General features: G+C 45.5%; 1 protein-coding gene across 3 annotated transcripts; it reads left to right on the top strand.

Moving 5' to 3' along the window:
• Positions 1 to 38: 38 nt before the first annotated feature.
• On the top strand, positions 39 to 14,023 carry LOC130294394 (chymotrypsin-C-like). 3 transcript variants are annotated; one of them, XM_056544108.1, is made up of 9 exons: positions 39 to 83; positions 10,604 to 10,758; positions 11,164 to 11,252; positions 11,334 to 11,434; positions 11,928 to 12,053; positions 12,166 to 12,302; positions 13,349 to 13,494; positions 13,607 to 13,759; positions 13,891 to 14,023. In XM_056544108.1, exons 2-9 carry the CDS (start codon positions 10,674 to 10,676, stop codon positions 13,906 to 13,908), a joined length of 855 nt encoding a protein of 284 aa, XP_056400083.1. In that variant the 5' UTR covers positions 39 to 83; positions 10,604 to 10,673; the 3' UTR covers positions 13,909 to 14,023. The 3 variants fall into 3 exon arrangements, with proteins under 3 accessions (XP_056400083.1, XP_056400082.1, XP_056400084.1); XM_056544107.1 differs by lacking the exon at positions 39 to 83 and adding an exon at positions 1,384 to 1,501; XM_056544109.1 differs by lacking the exon at positions 39 to 83 and having other exon boundaries at positions 10,642 to 10,691.
• Positions 14,024 to 19,021: the final 4,998 nt, after the last annotated feature.

Raw genomic sequence — 19,021 nt, 5'->3', positions numbered from 1 at the left:
CTTGATGCCACGCCCCACCCCCTCAATGCAAGTATATAGGACTTCTGGTGCCTTACTCCACAAGCTCCACTCTGCATCTCCTGGTGAGTGTGTCAGTCTGGCTGATAAGCCACACCCTCCCCACATGCCATGCCCCATCTTGCAAAGACATGCCCACTCTTTAAGCCACACCCCTTTTATTTTCAGCTACAATATCTTTACCACAATGCAGCCCCACCTGAGGACGGGAGATGAAGATTAGAAATGAGGATTAGATGGGGGGACAAGGTATGAGGTCGGGATATGAGAATGGGATATGAGGTCGGGATATGAGTATAAGATATGAGGTCGGGATATGGGGATAAGATATGAGGTCGGGATATGAGTATAAGATATGAGGTCGGGATATGAGTATAAGATATGAGGTCGGGATATGGGGATAAGATATGAGGTCGGGATATGGGGATGGGATATAATGAAGGGATGTGAGGGCAGGATGAGGATGGGATATGAGGAAAGGATATGAGGTCGTGATATGAGGATAAGATATGAGGGCGGGATGAGGATAAGATATGAGGACGGGATATGAGGACGGGATATAATGAAGGGATATGAGGACGGGATATAATGAAGGGATATGAGGACGGGATATGAGGAAAGGATATGAGGTCGGGATATGGGGATGGGATATAATGAAGGGATATGAGGACGGGATATGAGGATAAGATATGAGGGCGGGATATGAGGACGGGATATAATGAAGGGATGTGAGGGCAGGATGAGGACGGGATATGAGGACAGGATATGAGTACAGATATGAGGTCGGAATATAAGGAGGGGATTTGGGGTCGGAATATCAGGAGGGGATATGGGGTCAGGATTTAAGGACGGGATATGAGTACAAAAGCTTCCTCCTTTGTTGCTTTTCCTCCCTCACAAGAACATGGTAGGAAAAACCAGGCAGCGCCGGGTACTCGGCTAGTAACAAAAAAATACACAGGTATTATAACCAAAAAAATCTGTATATTTGTATAAGTAATAAACATTAATGAGTAACACACTAATATATATACAGTGACCCCCCCCCCCCTCCGACCTACGATGGCCCCGACATACGATCATTTCAGCATACGATCACTCTCAGAGACAGCATCAACATACGATGCTTTTGTATGTCGGGGCCATCGCATAAACTGGATAGCCGTTTACGATGCCCCGTGTGCTCCGGTGATGGTCTCCTACCTGTCGTCGGGGCTCCGGCACGTCCTTTTCACGATCTCCTCCATCGCCGGCGCTCTCCTTCATCGTCATCACGTCGCGCGCACGCCGTCCCCTCATCCAATAGGAGCGACGTGCGTGCGTAGTGACGTGATGACGGCGACAGAGAGCAGAGAGCGAGGATCCCGGGAAAGCAGAGACGTCCGGAGCGTCGGGGATACCACGGGGACGCGGCGGCAGCGAAGGAGGGCGGCATCCAGGGCAGCGGTGACAAGCGGTGACAGGTCCGGAGCGGTGGGGACAGGTGAGTACAACTTCCTATACTTTACATTGCACGGATCCCTCAACATACGATGATTTCAACAAACGATGGTTCATTTGGAACGGATTACCATTGTATGTTGAGGGACCACTGTATAAGAATGAATATCAATTAGATATGAGTATATCAAGATAATTAAAGGGGTACTCTGCCCCTAGACATCTTATTCTCTATCCAAAGGATAGATGCCTTTTCATGGGGGTCCCGCCACTGGGGACCCCCATGATCTCGGCTTCCGCACCACAGACATCCAGTGAACGGAGAGAACTGCGCTCAGTGCCGGATGACTGGCGATGCAGGGCAGAGGCTCGTAACATCATAAGCGGGGCGTGAGGATCCGATAATCTAAAATGGCAGACAAAGGTCCCCTCACCTGCCTCCGTCCGTCTCCTGGGGTCTTCTACTCTGGTCTGAGATCAAGCAGACCAGAGCAGAAGATCACGGATAATACTGATCAGTGCTATGCCCTATGCATAGCACTGGACAGTATTAGCAATCAAATCATTGCTATAAATAGTCCCCTATGGGAACTATTAAAGCTTAAAAAAAGGTAAAAAAAATAAAAAACAAGTGAATAAAATTAGAAAAATCCCCTCCTCCAATAAAAATGTATGTTAGACTCATCGCTGCAGACTGGAACACAGGAGGTAGTAGATCCACTGGACCTGTGTGGCAGATGACATGGGCCATGCCAGGGAGCGGAGTCTAAGGTGCCGCTGGTTTTCATCAGAGCCCGCCACAAAGCGGGATGGACTTGCTGCAGCTGGCGGCACCCAGGTCGCTACCCCTGGCACTGCCACTGCCACATAGGCGGCTGAGGTGATGCGAGGCACAGAAGGGATGAGACAGGACGTAGTCTGGATAGCAGGAGGTCAGAGCAGGCAGCACTGGAACGTAGTCAGAAACGTAGCAGAAGGTCAATAGGCAGGCGGCAAGGAACACGGACAGGTCACGGAATGCAAGGTCTGGTACACGGCATGGAAACACAGAATATCGCTTTCTCTAAGGCACTGCGGAAAACAAAGATCTGCCAGGGGTGTGTGGTAGGTGCTAGAACTTATGACTGTGGTGCAGGTGTGAACACTAATCATGGGCGCACTAGCCCTTTAAATTTTAGAGCTCCGGCGCTCACGCGCCCTAGGAGGTGGGGGCACTCGCGCCGGAGCTGAGAGACGGGGAAGGAAGCAGAGGGCAGAGGTGAGTGATGAGTTGGGACTCGCATGCGGGAGCGTCCCGTGATGCAAATCCTAGCCCCACCGGCTAGGGATTGGGAGGGGAGATGCGCTCGAGTGTAACAGTGTAAATTGTCCCTTTTTCCCATTTTACCCCTAATAAGCGTAGAAAAATAAAATTAATAAACATATTTGGTATCGCCGTGTGCGTAAATGTCCGAACTATCAAGATATAGTGTTAATGATCCCGTATAGTGAACGGCGTAAACATTAAAAAAAAAAATTAAATTCCAAAATTGATGCTTTTTTTGTCACATCATATTAAAAAAAATATATTAAAAGTTTTCTATATGCAGATGTGGTATCAATAAAAAGTACAGATCACGGCGCAAAAAATGAGCCCTCATACCGCCGCTTATACAGAAAAATGTAATATAAAAGAGTAATAGATTTTAAAAGGCGAGGAGGAAAAAACGAAAACACAAATGAAATTGGCCTGATCCTTAAGGTCAAAATGGGCTTGGTCCTTAAGGGGTTAATAAAGCATTAAAAAGGATAGTCCATCAGTGTGGGGTCTGTATATACAGTCCATTATATAGAGGCCTCGCTCAGGATAGTCCATCAGTGTGGGGTCTGTATATACAATCCATTATATAGAGGCCTTGGGTCAGGATAGTCCATCAGTGTGGGGTCTGTATATACAGTCCATTATATAGAGGCCTCGCTCAGGATAGTCCATCAGTGTGGGGTCTGTATATACAGTCCATTATATAGAGGCCTCGCTCAGGATAGTCCATCAGTGTGGGGTCTGTATATACAGTCCATTATATAGAGGCCTCGCTCAGGATAGTCCATCAGTGTGGGGTCTGTATATACAATCCATTATATAGAGGCCTCGCTCAGGATAGTCCATCAGTGTGGGGTCTGTATATACAATACATTATATAGAGGCCTCGCTCAGGATAGTCCATCAGTGTGGGGTCTGTATATACAATATATTATATAGAGGCCTCACTCAGGATAGTCCATCAGTGTTGGGTCTGCATATACAGTCCATTATATAGAGGCCTTGCTCAGGATAGTCCATCAGTGTGGGGTCTGCATATACAGTCCATTATATAGAGGCCTTGGGTCAGGATAGTCCATCAGTGTGGGGTCTGTATATACAGTCCATTATATAGAGGCCTTGGGTCAGGATAGTCCATCAGTGTGTGGTCTGTATATACAGTCCATTATATAGAGGCCTCGCTCAGAATAGTCCATCAGTGTGGGGTCTGTATATACAGTCCATTATATAGAGGCCTCGCTCAGGATAGTCCATCAGTGTGGGGTCTGTATATACAATCCATTATATAGAGGCCTCGCTCAGGATAGTCCATCAGTGTGGGGTCTGTATATACAGTGCATTGTATAGAGGCCTCGCTCAGGATAGTCCATCAGTGTGGGGTCTGTATATACAATCCATTATATAGAGGCCTCGGTCAGGATAGTCCATCAGTGTGGGGTCTGTATATACAATCCATTATATAGAGGCCTCGGTCAGGATAGTCCATCAGTGCGGGGTCTTTATTTACAATCCATTATATAGAGGCCTCGCTCAGGATAGTCCATCAGTGTGGGGGTCTGTATATACAATCCATTATATAGAGGCCTCGCTCAGGATAGTCCATCAGTGTGGAGTCTGTATATACAATCCATTATATAGAGGCCTCGCTCAGGATAGTCCATCAGTGTGGGGTCTGTATATACAATCCATTATATAGAGGCCTCTGGTCAGGATAGTCCATCAGTGTTGGTTCTGTATATAAAATCTATTTTATAGAGGCCTCGCTCAGGATAGTCCATCAGTGTGGGGGTCTGTATATACAGTCCATTATATAGAGGCCTCGCTCAGGATAGTCCATCAGTGTTGGGTCTGTATATACAATCTATTATATAGAGGCCTCGCTCAGGATAGTCCATCAGTGTGGGGTCTGTATATACAGTCCATTATATAGAGGCCTCGCTCAGGATAGTCCATCAGTGTGGGGGTCTGTATATACAATACATTATATAGAGGCCTCGCTCAGGATAGTCCATCAGTGTGGGGTCTGTATATACAATCCATTATATAGAGGCCTCGCTCAGGATAGTCCATCAGTGTGGGGTCTGTATATACAGTCCATTATATAGAGGCCTCGCTCAGGATAGTCCATCAGTGTGGGGTCTGTATATACAGTCCATTATATAGAGGCCTCGCTCAGGATAGTCCATCAGTGTGGGGTCTGTATATACAATCCATTATATAGAGGCCTCGCTCAGGATAGTCCATCAGTGTGGGGTCTGTATATACAATCCATTATATATAGAGGCCTCGCTCAGGATAGTCCATCAGTGTGGGGTCTGTATATACAATCCACTATATAGAGGCCTCGCTCAGGATAGTCCATCAGTGTGGGGTCTGTATATACAGTCCATTATATAGAGGCCTCGCTCAGGATAGTCCATCAGTGTTGGGTCTGTATATACAGTCCATTATATAGAGGCCTCGCTCAGGATAGTCCATCAGTGTGGGGGTCTGTATATACAATCCATTATATAGAGGCCTCGCTCAGGATAGTCCATCAGTATGGGGTCTGTATATACAATCCATTATATAGAGGCCTCGCTCAGGATAGTCCATCAGTGTGGGGTCTGTATATACAATCCATTATATAGAGGCCTCGTTCAGGATAGTCCATCAGTGTGGGGTCTGTATATACAATCCACTATATAGAGGCCTCGCTCAGGATAGTCCATCAGTGCGGGGTCTGTATATACAATACATTATATAGAGGCCTCGCTCAGGATAGTCCATCAGTGTGGGGTCTGTATATACAGTCCATTATATAGAGGCCTCGCTCAGGATAGTCCATCAGTGTGGGGTCTGTATATAAAGTCCATTATATAGAGGCCTCACTCAGGATAGTCCATCAGTGTGGGGGTCTGTATATACAGTCCATTATATAGAGGCCTTGGGTCAGGATAGTCCATCAGTGTGGGGTCTGTATATACAATCCATTATATAGAGGCCTCGCTCAGGATAGTCCATCAGTGTGGGGTCTGTATATACAGTCCATTATATAGAGGCCTCGCTCAGGATAGTCCATCAGTGTGGGGTCTGTATATACAATACATTATATAGAGGCCTCGCTCAGGATAGTCCATCAGTGTGGGGTCTGTATATACAGTCCATTATATAGAGGCCTCGCTCAGGATAGTCCATCAGTGTGGGGTCTGTATATACAATACATTATATAGAGGCCTCGCTCAGGATAGTCCATCAGTGTGGGGTCTGTATATACAGTCCATTATATAGAGGCCTCACTCAGGATAGTCCATCAGTGTGGGGGTCTGTATATACAGTCCATTATATAGAGGCCTCGCTCAGGATAGTCCATCAGTGTGGGGTCTGTATATACAGTCCATTATATAGAGGCCTCACTCAGGATAGTCCATCAGTGTGGGGGTCTGTATATACAGTCCATTATATAGAGGCCTCGCTCAGGATAGTCCATCAGTGTGGGGTCTGTATATAAAGTCCATTATATAGAGGCCTCGCTCAGGATAGTCCATCAGTGTGGGGTCTGTATATACAATCCACTATATAGAGGCCTCGCTCAGGATAGTCCATCAGTGTGGGGTCTGTATATACAGTCCATTATATAGAGGCCTCGCTCAGGATAGTCCATCAGTGTGGGGTCTGTATATACAATACATTATATAGAGGCCTCGCTCAGGATAGTCCATCAGTGTGAGGTCTGTATATACAATCCATTATATAGAGGCCTCGCTCAGGATAGTCCATCAGTGTGGGGTCTGTATATACAATCCATTATATAGAGGTCTTGGGTCAGGATAGTCATCAGTGTGGGGTCTGTATATACAGTCCATTATATAGAGGCCTCGCTCAGGATAGTCCATCAGTGTGGGGTCTGTATATACAGTGCATTATATAGAGGCCTCGCTCAGGATAGTCCATCAGTGTGGGGTCTGTATATACAGTCCATTATATAGAGGCCTCACTCAGGATAGTCCATCAGTGTGGGGGTCTGTATATACAGTCCATTATATAGAGGCCTCGCTCAGGATAGTCCATCAGTGTGGGGTCTGTATATACAGTCCATTATATAGAGGCCTCGCTCAGGATAGTCCATCAGTGTGGGGGTCTGTATATACAGTCCATTATATAGAGGCCTCGCTCAGGATAGTCCATCAGTGTGGGGTCTGTATATAAAGTCCATTATATAGAGGCCTCGCTCAGGATAGTCCATCAGTGTGGGGTCTGTATATACAATCCACTATATAGAGGCCTCGCTCAGGATAGTCCATCAGTGTGGGGTCTGTATATACAGTCCATTATATAGAGGCCTCGCTCAGGATAGTCCATCAGTGTGGGGTCTGTATATACAGTACATTATATAGAGGCCTCGCTCAGGATAGTCCATCAGTGTGGGGTCTGTATATACAGTGCATTGTATAGAGGCCTCGCTCAGGATAGTCCATCAGTGTGGGGTCTGTATATACAGTGCATTGTATAGAGGCCTCGCTCAGGATAGTCCATCAGTGCGGGGTCTGTATATACAGTGCATTATATAGAGGCCTCGCTCAGGATAGTCCATCAGTGTGGGGTCTGTATATACAGTCCATTATATAGAGGCCTCGCTCAGGATAGTCCATCAGTGTGGGGTCTGTATATACAGTCCATTATATAGAGGCCTCGCTAAGGATAGTCCATCAGTGTGGGGTCTGTATATACAATCCACTATATAGAGGCCTCGCTCAGGATAGTCCATCAGTGTGGGGTCTGTATATACAGTCCATTATATAGAGGCCTCGCTCAGGATAGTCCATCAGTGTGGGGTCTGTATATACAGTCCATTATATAGAGGCCTCGCTCAGGATAGTCCATCAGTGTGGGGGTCTGTATATACAGTCCATTATATAGAGGCCTCGTTCAGGATAGTCCATCAGTGTGGGGTCTGTATATACAATCCACTATATAGAGGCCTCGCTCAGGATAGTCCATCAGTGTGGGGTCTGTATATACAGTCCATTATATAGAGGCCTTGCTCAGGATAGTCCATCAGTGTGGGGTCTGCATATACAGTCCATTATATAGAGGCCTTGGGTCAGGATAGTCCATCAGTGTGGGGTCTGTATATACAGTCCATTATATAGAGGCCTCGCTCAGGATAGTCCATCAGTGTGGGGGTCTGTATATACAGTCCATTATATAGAGGCCTCGCTCAGGATAGTCCATCAGTGTGAGGTCTGTATATACAATCCATTATATAGAGGCCTTGGGCCAGGATAGTCCATCAGTGTGGGGTCTGTATATACAGTCCATTATATAGAGGCCTCGCTCAGGATAGTCCATCAGTGTGAGGTCTGTATATACAATACATTATATAGAGGCCTTGGGTCAGGATAGTCCATCAGTGTGGGGTCTGTATATACAGTCCATTATATAGAGGCCTCGCTCAGAATAGTCCATCAGTGTGGGGTCTGTATATACAGTCCATTATATAGAGGCCTCGCTCAGGATAGTCCATCAGTGTGGGGTCTGTATATACAATCCATTATATAGAGGCCTCGCTCAGGATAGTCCATCAGTGTGGGGTCTGTATATACAGTGCATTGTATAGAGGCCTCGCTCAGGATAGTCCATCAGTGTGGGGTCTGTATATACAATCCATTATATAGAGGCCTCGGTCAGGATAGTCCATCAGTGTGGGGTCTGTATATACAATCCATTATATAGAGGCCTCGGTCAGGATAGTCCATCAGTGCGGGGTCTTTATTTACAATCCATTATATAGAGGCCTCGCTCAGGATAGTCCATCAGTGTGGGGGTCTGTATATACAGTCCATTATATAGAGGCCTCGCTCAGGATAGTCCATCAGTGTGGGGTCTGTATATACAATCCATTATATAGAGGCCTCGGTCAGGATAGTCCATCAGTGCGGGGTCTTTATTTACAATCCATTATATAGAGGCCTCGCTCAGGATAGTCCATCAGTGTGGGGGTCTGTATATACAGTCCATTATATAGAGGCCTCGCTCAGGATAGTCCATCAGTGTGGAGTCTGTATATACAATCCATTATACAGAGGCCTCGCTCAGGATAGTCCATCAGTGTGGGGTCTGTATATACAATCCATTATATAGAGGCCTCTGGTCAGGATAGTCCATCAGTGTTGGTTCTGTATATAAAATCTATTTTATAGAGGCCTCGCTCAGGATAGTCCATCAGTGTGGGGGTCTGTATATACAGTCCATTATATAGAGGCCTCGCTCAGGATAGTCCATCAGTGTTGGGTCTGTATATACAATCTATTATATAGAGGCCTCGCTCAGGATAGTCCATCAGTGTGGGGTCTGTATATACAGTCCATTATATAGAGGCCTCGCTCAGGATAGTCCATCAGTGTGGGGGTCTGTATATACAATACATTATATAGAGGCCTCGCTCAGGATAGTCCATCAGTGTGGGGGTCTGTATATACAATACATTATATAGAGGCCTCGCTCAGGATAGTCCATCAGTGTGGGGTCTGTATATACAATCCATTATATAGAGGCCTCGCTCAGGATAGTCCATCAGTGTGGGGTCTGTATATACAGTCCATTATATAGAGGCCTCGCTCAGGATAGTCCATCAGTGTGGGGTCTGTATATACAGTCCATTATATAGAGGCCTCGCTCAGGATAGTCCATCAGTGTTGGGTCTGTATATACAGTCCATTATATAGAGGCCTCGCTCAGGATAGTCCATCAGTGTGGGGGTCTGTATATACAATCCATTATATAGAGGCCTCGCTCAGGATAGTCCATCAGTGTGGGGTCTGTATATACAATCCATTATATAGAGGCCTCGCTCAGGATAGTCCATCAGTGTGGGGTCTGTATATACAGTCCATTATATAGAGGCCTCGCTCAGGATAGTCCATCAGTGTGGGGTCTGTATATACAGTCCATTATATAGAGGCCTCGCTCAGGATAGTCCATCAGTGTGGGGTCTGTATATACAGTCCATTATATATAGAGGCCTCGCTCAGGATAGTCCATCAGTGTTGGGTCTGTATATACAGTCCATTATATAGAGGCCTCGCTCAGGATAGTCCATCAGTGTTGGGTCTGTATATACAATCTATTATATAGAGGCCTCGCTCAGGATAGTCCATCAGTGTTGGGTCTGTATATACAATCCATTATATAGAGGCCTCGCTCAGGATAGTCCATCAGTGTGGGGTCTGTATATACAGTCCATTATATAGAGGCCTCTGGTCAGGATAGTCCATCAGTGTGGGGTCTGTATATACAGTCCATTATATAGAGGCCTTGGGTCAGGATAGTCCATCAGTGTGGGGTCTGTATATACAATCCATTATATAGAGGCCTCGCTCAGGATAGTCCATCAGTGTGGGGTCTGTATATACAATCCATTATATAGAGGCCTTGGGTCAGGATAGTCCATCAGTGTGGGGTCTGTATATACAGTCCATTATATAGAGGCCTCGCTCAGGATAGTCCATCAGTGTGGGGTCTGTATATACAGTCCATTATATAGAGGCCTTGGGTCAGGATAGTCCATCAGTGTGGGGTCTGTATATACAGTCCATTATATAGAGGCCTCGCTCAGGATAGTCCATCAGTGTGGGGTCTGTATATACAGTCCATTATATAGAGGCCTCGCTCAGGATAGTCCATCAGTGTGGGGTCTGTATATACAGTTCCATCATATAGAGACCTCAGTTCTGGTTCATTGCTGTAGCACTTGTCCTTGTCCTGTGAATATTGCGTTGCTCACACATCTGTCGTCTGATATAAATTGTTGCACTTTTGTTGGTTCAGTCTCACCAGGTAAACACGTCTTATCTCCTCCCACAGTCCCATTGGTCGCTCTTATCTCCTTGGCAGGAGCCATCATGGCAGAGGGTCAGAGCTGCTCTCCATATAAATGGTATGGCCGGTCCGGGTAGGTCTCACAATCTCACAAGACACAATGTTGAAGCTCGTGGTCCTCGCTCTCTGCTTGGCTTACGGTAATTCATGACTCCGCCCACTTTATCTCAGTTGATACTTTGTATCCATCAGCCCTTTCTATAGGGATTTCCTGTGGTGGGGGCACTGTGGTGTAGATGTGATGCTGACCCCATGGAGGACGACGTACATGGAATCCCAGGAAATGAATTTGTCCTTATTGATACAATGTTTCTTAGTTAATGATGGGAAAACTGGTGACCATCTACATGGCTGCGTGAGTTGTCCCTCAGGTGTCCTAGATGAGCCTAAATATGCAACAATGCAAGGGAGGGCAGAAGTGATAACCCTGAGGAGACCCCACAGGTTGTCCCCAGGTTCCCCACAGATTAGGATGACCCCAGGATTTATAGGTAGAGAAGCTCTTTAGACCGTCAGGGGTGACTTTCCTGTGTTGTTTGTTGCAGCCTATAGCTGCGGTGTTCCAGCCGTTCAGCCCATCCTGTCCAGAGTGGTGGGCGGCCATGATGTACGGGCAAACAGCTGGCCATGGCAGGTACGGACCACAGAGCAGACATCACATATCCCATGCCACAGGCTGACAACTCCATGATATCACATCTTCTTCTCTCTATAGATTTCCCTGCAGTACCAAGGATCCAGCGGAAACTGGGGCCACACATGTGGGGGCACTCTGATTGCTGACAACTGGGTGCTGACCGCCGCTCACTGTATCAGGTACCATCCTCATCATGTGCACAGCAAGTGACAGCCGCCAATTCCATATCTCTATATACACTATAATTGTGGGATTGCACTGCGAGCGACTGTAACTGATGTAATACTTTACAATGAAAACCATGAAGGGAGTTCGGACTATGTACTCTATAACAGCCGGACCCTAAAATAACTGTACCCTACAATAACCAGAGCCTATAACAGCTGGACCCAATAATAACCGAACCCTATAATAACCAGACTTTAATAACCAGACCTTATAATAGCCGGACCCTATAATAACCGGACCCTATAATAGCTGGACCTTATAATAACAAGACCTTATAATAGCCTTTCCCTATAATTGCCGGACCCTGTAATAACTGGACCCTATAATAGTTGAACCCTATAATATTCGGACCCTAAAATAGCCGGATCCTATAATAGCCGGACCCTATAATAACCAGACCTTATAATTAGCGGACTAATCATTATAATATCTCCTGTCATCCAGCTCTGATCGCACCTACAGAGTGGTTCTCGGAAAGCACAACCTTCTGGAAGAGGAGGAAGGATCAATCATTATCTCTCCAGAGAAGATCATTGTCCACGAGAAGTATAGCTCCTTCTTATTGATCCGGTAAGTACATCCAGCTCTGGTAGACGTGAAGTCAGGGGCTCCACCATAATAAGGGCCCCAATACACAAAGATCCAGGGTCCCTCTAATGCCCCCGTCTTCTCTATATCCCAGTAATGACATCGCTCTCATCAAGCTCTCCGAGCCCGTGCAAGTGAGCGACACCGTGCAGCCCGCCTGTCTGCCAGCTAAGGGCGCTGTCCTGTCACATGACTTCCCCTGTTATGTCACCGGATGGGGACGTCTGTACAGTAAGTAATGACTTCATAGGTAACATAACATTCACGGGGTACTATGCGCCTCACATTTACAATCTCCTGATTTATTCATGTCCTGTTGAGGCAGCGGAGGGCTAACTTATGATCCACCGCACCAATTAAATCCTTTACTTCTTAAATTAAAATGAACCTTCAGAAAAATATTAAACGCCATAAACATTTAAGGACCGGGGTCCATGACCAGTGTTGTTGCTTTATATACGATCACATTCTGGAATATAACCGCTTCTACTTGGAAAAAGACACCATTGTCACCTGCCCCATCCCGCGTGGCTGTTGGTCCGACACGCCCTGTGACACAGCCAATCCCTGGTGACATTGTTTTCCCACCTCAGGCAGTGATTGGCTCTTCTTGCTGGGACAAAGCATCACAGGGAGCAGGAAGTAGCGTTGAGTATCAACGGTATAGCGCAGTTTTTATGTGATGCACCCCCACCCAAATATAATAGATTTTCTGTCTCTGGACATGTTTGACATCATTTAGGGGGCGGGGCTTGAGCTCAGAGACAAGATCCAGCCACATCCACCCAACAGAGGATGATGTGTTGTCTGGGGAGAGAAGGAGGATCCAGGGAGCTGCTGAGACAACACCATACTGACAATGAGAAAACTACACAACTTCCTGTCAGGAGAGTGGGAGGATTTGTCGAGCCCCTGATACAAGGCCACAGTGACAATAAGAGGACAACATAATTTCCTTTTGGGGAGAGGGAGGAACCAGGGAGCAAAGAAGACAATATCATACTGATAATAAGACTACACAACATTCTGTTGTAGAGAGGGCGGAGCCAGGGAGTTGGAGACAACACAATTTCCTTAGGTTGGGATCATGTGAAAACCTGCTGAAGCAGGTACAACTAGTAATAACATTATATGAATAAGTTATATATCTTGGGGTGATAGTTTTATTTAAATACAAATTTAAGATACCAGAATATCCCTTAAACTTCTTTGCTCAATGGCTTAGCTATGTCTTTCCCTAGTATGCAAAATATGTTTTCTGCTACTTTGTCCCTCAGCCAACGGACCCATCGCTGACAATCTCCAGCAGGCTCTTCTCCCCGTGGTCGATCACACTACTTGCTCCAAGTCTGACTGGTGGAGCTTCCAAGTAACGACCGACATGGTCTGTGCCGGAGGAGATGGAGTCGTGGCTGGATGTAATGTAAGAAAAAATCCATTACTATACATATCCCGTATAATACTCCAGAGCTGTACTCACTATTCTGCTGGTGGGGTCCAGTGCAGATTATAACCATTAGATGTGTCCTCCACAGGGAGACTCTGGGGGTCCTCTGAACTGTCAGGCTGCTGATGGATCCTGGGAGGTTCATGGCATTGCCAGTTTTGTTTCCGGATTAGGCTGTAACTATGAGAAGAAGCCGACCGTCTTCACTCGGGTGTCCGCCTTCCAGGACTGGATCAATGATGTAAGTGCCAGATATAATACAGGTATTTAGGGGGTGGTGGAGATTCCATCATATTCTCCAGCACTGTCCATATGGATACATGAGACTCTTCGCTGTTACATTGTGTCTCACATGTGATCGTTCACTTACAGAAAATCATCAACAACTAAGAAGAGTGCAGGAGAGTTGTCCTCGAGCCGCGGCACCGACCTCAGCCACATCTCACCGCTCACTGCCTTCTGTATAGTGTCATGTTATCAATCAATAAAGAGACTTAGAATCTGCGCTGACTCAATGTTTGAAGCCTTTATCTATAAAGAGAGACCCCTGACAGACCTATTCTGGGGTCTGTATATATACATCTCTTCATATAGAGGCCTCGGCTCAGGATAATACATCCGTGTGGGGTCTTTTCCATCCACTGTTTCATTCTCTGCAGTTTTGCCTATGCATACCATTCAGAATGATAAGCAGATGCGCTTTAGGGAATTGAACTTCTGGCTTGGTGAATGGTGTCAGGGCAAGGGTTTGGCTTTGTATCTATTTGGAATAGAAAGGAACTGTACAAGAAAGATGAAATCTGAGAATGCAGATTTAGTGGCTGTTACTGAGACATCGTATAATGAGAGTAACGACTGGGATTTAACAATACCAGGGTACTCTTAATTTAGGAAGGAAAGGGGTAGAGGTGGGCCTGTATGTGAAATATAGAATAAAATCTAACCTAAAACAAGTTAGTGAGACCAACATGGAGTCATTTTGGGTTACATTGCAGTTTGGTTATCATGCAGTTACTTGTGTAGGTGTGATATATAGACTGCCAGTAAGTAATCATATAGTATTCGTATAAGTGTGATATATAGACTGCCAGTAAGTAATCATATAGTAATTTGTATACGTGTGATATATAGACTGCCCGTAAGGAATCATATAGTATTCGTATAAGTGTGATATATAGACTGCCAGTAAGTAATCATATAGTAACTCGTATAGGTGTCATATATAGACTGCCCGTAAGTAATCATATAGTAACTCGTATAGGTGTCATATATAGACTGCCCGTAAGTAATCATATAGTAACTCGTATAGGTGTCATATATAGACTGCCCGTAAGTAATCATATAGTAACTCGTATAGGTGTCATATATAGACTGCCCGTAAGTAATCATATAGTAACTCGTATAGGTGCCATATATAGACTGCCCGTAAGTAATCATATAGTAACTCGTATAGGTGTCATATATAGACTGCCCGTAAGTAATCATATAGTAACTCGTATAGGTGTCATATATAGACTGCCCGTAAGTAATCATATAGTAATTTGTATACGTGTGATATATAGACTGCCCGTAAGTAATCATATAGTAACTCGTATAGGTGTCATATATAGACTGCCCGTAAGTAATCATATAGTAATTTGTATACGTGTGATATATAGACTGCCCGTAAGTAATCATATAGTAACTCGTATAGGTGTCATATATAGACTGCCCGTAAGTAATCATATAGTAACTCGTATAGGTGTCATATATAGACTGCCCGTAAGTAATCATATAGTAATTTGTATACGTGTGATATATAGACTGCCCGTAAGTAATCATATAGTAACTCGTATAGGTGTCATATATAGACTGCCCGTAAGTAATCATATAGTAACTCGTATAGGTGTCATATATAGGCTGCCCGTAAGTAATCATATAGTAACTCGTATAGGTGCCATATATAGACTGCCCGTAAGTAATCATATAGTAACTCGTATAGGTGTCATATATAGACTGCCCGTAAGTAATCATATAGTAACTCGTATAGGTGTCATATATAGGCTGCCCGTAAGTAATCATATAGTAACTCGTATAGGTGTCATATATAGACTGCCCGTAAGTAATCATATAGTAACTCGTATAGGTGCCATATAGAGACTGCCCGTAAGTAATCATATAGTAACTCGTATAGGTGTCATATATAGGCTGCCCGTAAGTAATCATATAGTAACTCGTATAGGTGTCATATATAGACTGCCCGTAAGTAATCATATAGTAACTCGTATAGGTGCCATATAGAGACTGCCCGTAAGTAATCATATAGTAACTCGTATAGGTGTCATATATAGACTGCCCGTAAGTAATCATATAGTAACTCGTATAGGTGTCATATATAGGCTGCCCGTAAGTAATCATATAGTAACTCGTATAGGTGTCATATATAGACTGCCCGTAAGTAATCATATAGTAACTCGTATAGGTGTCATATATAGACTGCCCGTAAGTAATCATATAGTAACTCGTATAGGTGTCATATATAGACTGCCCGTAAGTAATCATATAGTAACTCGTATAGGTGCCATATAGAGACTGCCCGTAAGTAATCATATAGTAACTCGTATAGGTGTCATATATAGACTGCCCGTAAGTAATCATATAGTAACTCGTATAGGTGCCATATAGAGACTGCCCGTAAGTAATCATATAGTAACTCGTATAGGTGTCATATATAGACTGCCCGTAAGTAATCATATAGTAACTCGTATAGGTGCCATATATAGACTGCCCGTAAGTAATCATATAGTAACTCGTATAGGTGTCATATATAGACTGCCCATAAGTAATCATATAGTGATCACCAGTCAGTGTGGGATCCAGTGATCACCAGTCAGTGCGAGACCTAGTGATCACCTATCTGTGTAGCACCTAGTGATCATCAGTCAGTATGGGATCTAGTGATCACCAGTTAGTGTGGGACCTAGTGATCACCAGTTAGTGTGGGACCTAGTGATCACCAGCCAGTGTGGGATCTAGTGATCACCAGTCAGTGTGGCATCTAGTGATCACCGGTCAGTGTTGGACCTAGTGATCACCAGTCAGTGTGGGGTCTAGTGATCACCAGTCAGTGTGGGGTCTAGTGATCACCAGTCAGTGTTGGACCTAGTGATCACCAGTCAGTGTGGGGTCTAGTGATCACCAGTCAGTGTGGGGTCTAGTGATCACCAGTCAGTGTGGGGTCTAGTGATCACCAGTCAGTGTGGGGTCTAGTGATCACCAGTCAATGCGAGGTCTAGTGCTTACCAGTCAGTATAGGATCTAGTGATCACCAGTCAGTGTGGGATCTAGTGATCACAAGTCAGTGTTGGACCTAGTGATCACCAGTCAGTGTGGGATCTAGTGATCACCAGTCAGTGTGGGACCTAGTGATCACCAGTCAGTGTGGGACTTAGTGATCACCAGTCAGTATGAGATTTAGTGATCACCAGTCAGTGTTGGATCTAGTGATCACCAGTCAGAGTGGGACCTAGTGATCACCAGTCAGTGTGGGATCTAGTGATCACCAGTCAGTGTGGGATTTAGTGATCACCAGTCAGTGTGGGATCTAGTGATCACCAGTCAGTGTGGGACTTAGTGATCACCAGTCATTGTGGGACCTAGGGATCACCAGTCAATGTGGAACCTAGTGATCACCAGTCACTGTGGGGGACATAGTGATCACCAGTCAGTGTGGGACCTAGTGATCACCAGTCAGTGTGGGGTCTAGTGATCACCAGTCAGTGTGGGGTCTAGCGATCACCAGCCAATGTGAGGTATAGTGATCACCAGTCAGTATAGGATCTAGTGATCACCAGTCAGTGTGGGACTTAGTGATCACCAGTCAGTGTGGGACCTAGTGATCACCAGTCAGTGTGGGACCTAGTGATCACCAGTCAGTGTGGGGTCTAGTGATCACCAGTCAGTGTGGGATCTAGTGATCACAAGTCAGTGTTGGACCTAGTGATCACCAGTCAGTGTGGGATCTAGTGATCACCAGTCAGTGTGGGACCTAGTGATCACCAGTCAGTATGAGATTTAGTGATCACCAGTCAGTGTTGGATCTAGTGATCACCAGTCAGTGTGGGACCTAGTGATCACCAGTCAGTGTGGGATCTAGTGATCACCAGTCAATGTGGAACCTAGTGATCACCAGTCACTGTGGGAGACCTAGTGATCACCAGACAGTGTGGGGTCTAGTAATCACCAGTCAGTGTGGGGTCTTGTGATCACCAATCAATGTGGAATCTAGTTATCACCAGTCAGTGAGGGACCTACTGATCATGTCAGTATGGGATCTAGTGATCACCAGTTAGTGTGGAGTCTACTGATCACTAGTCAGTGTTGGGTTTAGTGATCACCAGTCGGTGTGGCATCTAGTAATCACCAGTCAGTGTGGGACCTACTGATCACCAATCAGTGTGGGACCTACTGATCCCCACTCAATGTGGAACCTAGTGATCAGCAATCAATGCGTGACCTACTGATCATTAGTCAGTGTGGGACCTAGTGATCACCAGTCAGTGTGGGACCTAGTGATCACCAGTCAATGTGATTTATTATAAGACCACACAAAAACTAAAGGTTTTGATTTTACAAAAACTGACTTTTCTAAAATAAGATTACAGTAACCCCCCCAACATGCGATGGCCCCGACATATGACCAAATCGGCATCGACATACAATGCTTTTATACGTCAGGGCCATCGCATTAACTGCTATTCGACAGCGCAAAATGCTTAAGCTGCTGTCGGATAGCAGTTTAAGCATCCCGGACATGTTCACTTGCCTATCCCTGCTGCTCCGGGTCCATTTCGCGATCCTCCGGCATCTTCTGTATCTTCTCCAGGGTCCGGGCCTCGCTTTCCGGCGTAGTTATTACGTCGTTACGCACGCCGTGCCGGTGCAGCAGCGTAATAACGTCTCCAGAAAGCGAGGCCCGGACCCTGCAGAAGATGCGGAAGAAGCCGGAGGATCGCGAAGTGGACCCGGAGCAGCGGGACAGCATCGGGAGCCCCTGGGACAGCATCGGGAGTGGTGAGGACGCGGTCCGGAGCGGCGGGGTCAGGTGAGTACAAACTTCCTATACTTTACATTGCACGGATCCCTCAACATACGATGGATTTGACAAACGATGGGTCGTTTGGAACGAATTACCATCGTATGTTGAGGGACCACTGTAGTCATAAATGAGTCTCTATCTGACTGGAGTGGTTTACATGGAGAAATGGGACTACTTAAAAGTTGCCTTATTGAAGGTAGGGGATAATTGCATTAGGCTTGTCAGTAAAAGCAATAAAAGGAAGAGTTCCCTGTGGTATTCAGCAGAAGTGGCCAAAATCATAAAAATCAAAAAGAGAGCACTTAGTAATTATTTTTAAAAAAACAGAGCGACGAAGATATGGAAATATATAGGATAAGGCAAAAAGAGGCCAAGCAAGTTATTAGAGCTTCTAAAGCGCAGGCAGAAGAGAAACAAGCTCAGCCA

This window comes from Hyla sarda, chromosome 10 (genome assembly GCF_029499605.1).
Source record: "Hyla sarda isolate aHylSar1 chromosome 10, aHylSar1.hap1, whole genome shotgun sequence".
NCBI classification, from domain to species: domain Eukaryota; kingdom Metazoa; phylum Chordata; class Amphibia; order Anura; family Hylidae; genus Hyla; species Hyla sarda.
This window is presented reverse-complemented; position numbering and strand designations above follow the sequence as displayed.

Bases quoted from the DNA above. Each gene is read 5' to 3' on its own strand.
- LOC130294394 (XM_056544108.1), top strand. From the start codon at position 10,674: ATGGTATGGCCGGTCCGGGTAGGTCTCACAATCTCACAAGACACAATG. The intron at 10,759-11,163 runs GTAATTCATGAC...TGTTTGTTGCAG, and splicing joins CGCTCTCTGCTTGGCTTACG to CCTATAGCTGCGGTGTTCCA. The intron at 12,303-13,348 runs GTAAGTAATGAC...TTTGTCCCTCAG, and splicing joins CGGATGGGGACGTCTGTACA to CCAACGGACCCATCGCTGAC.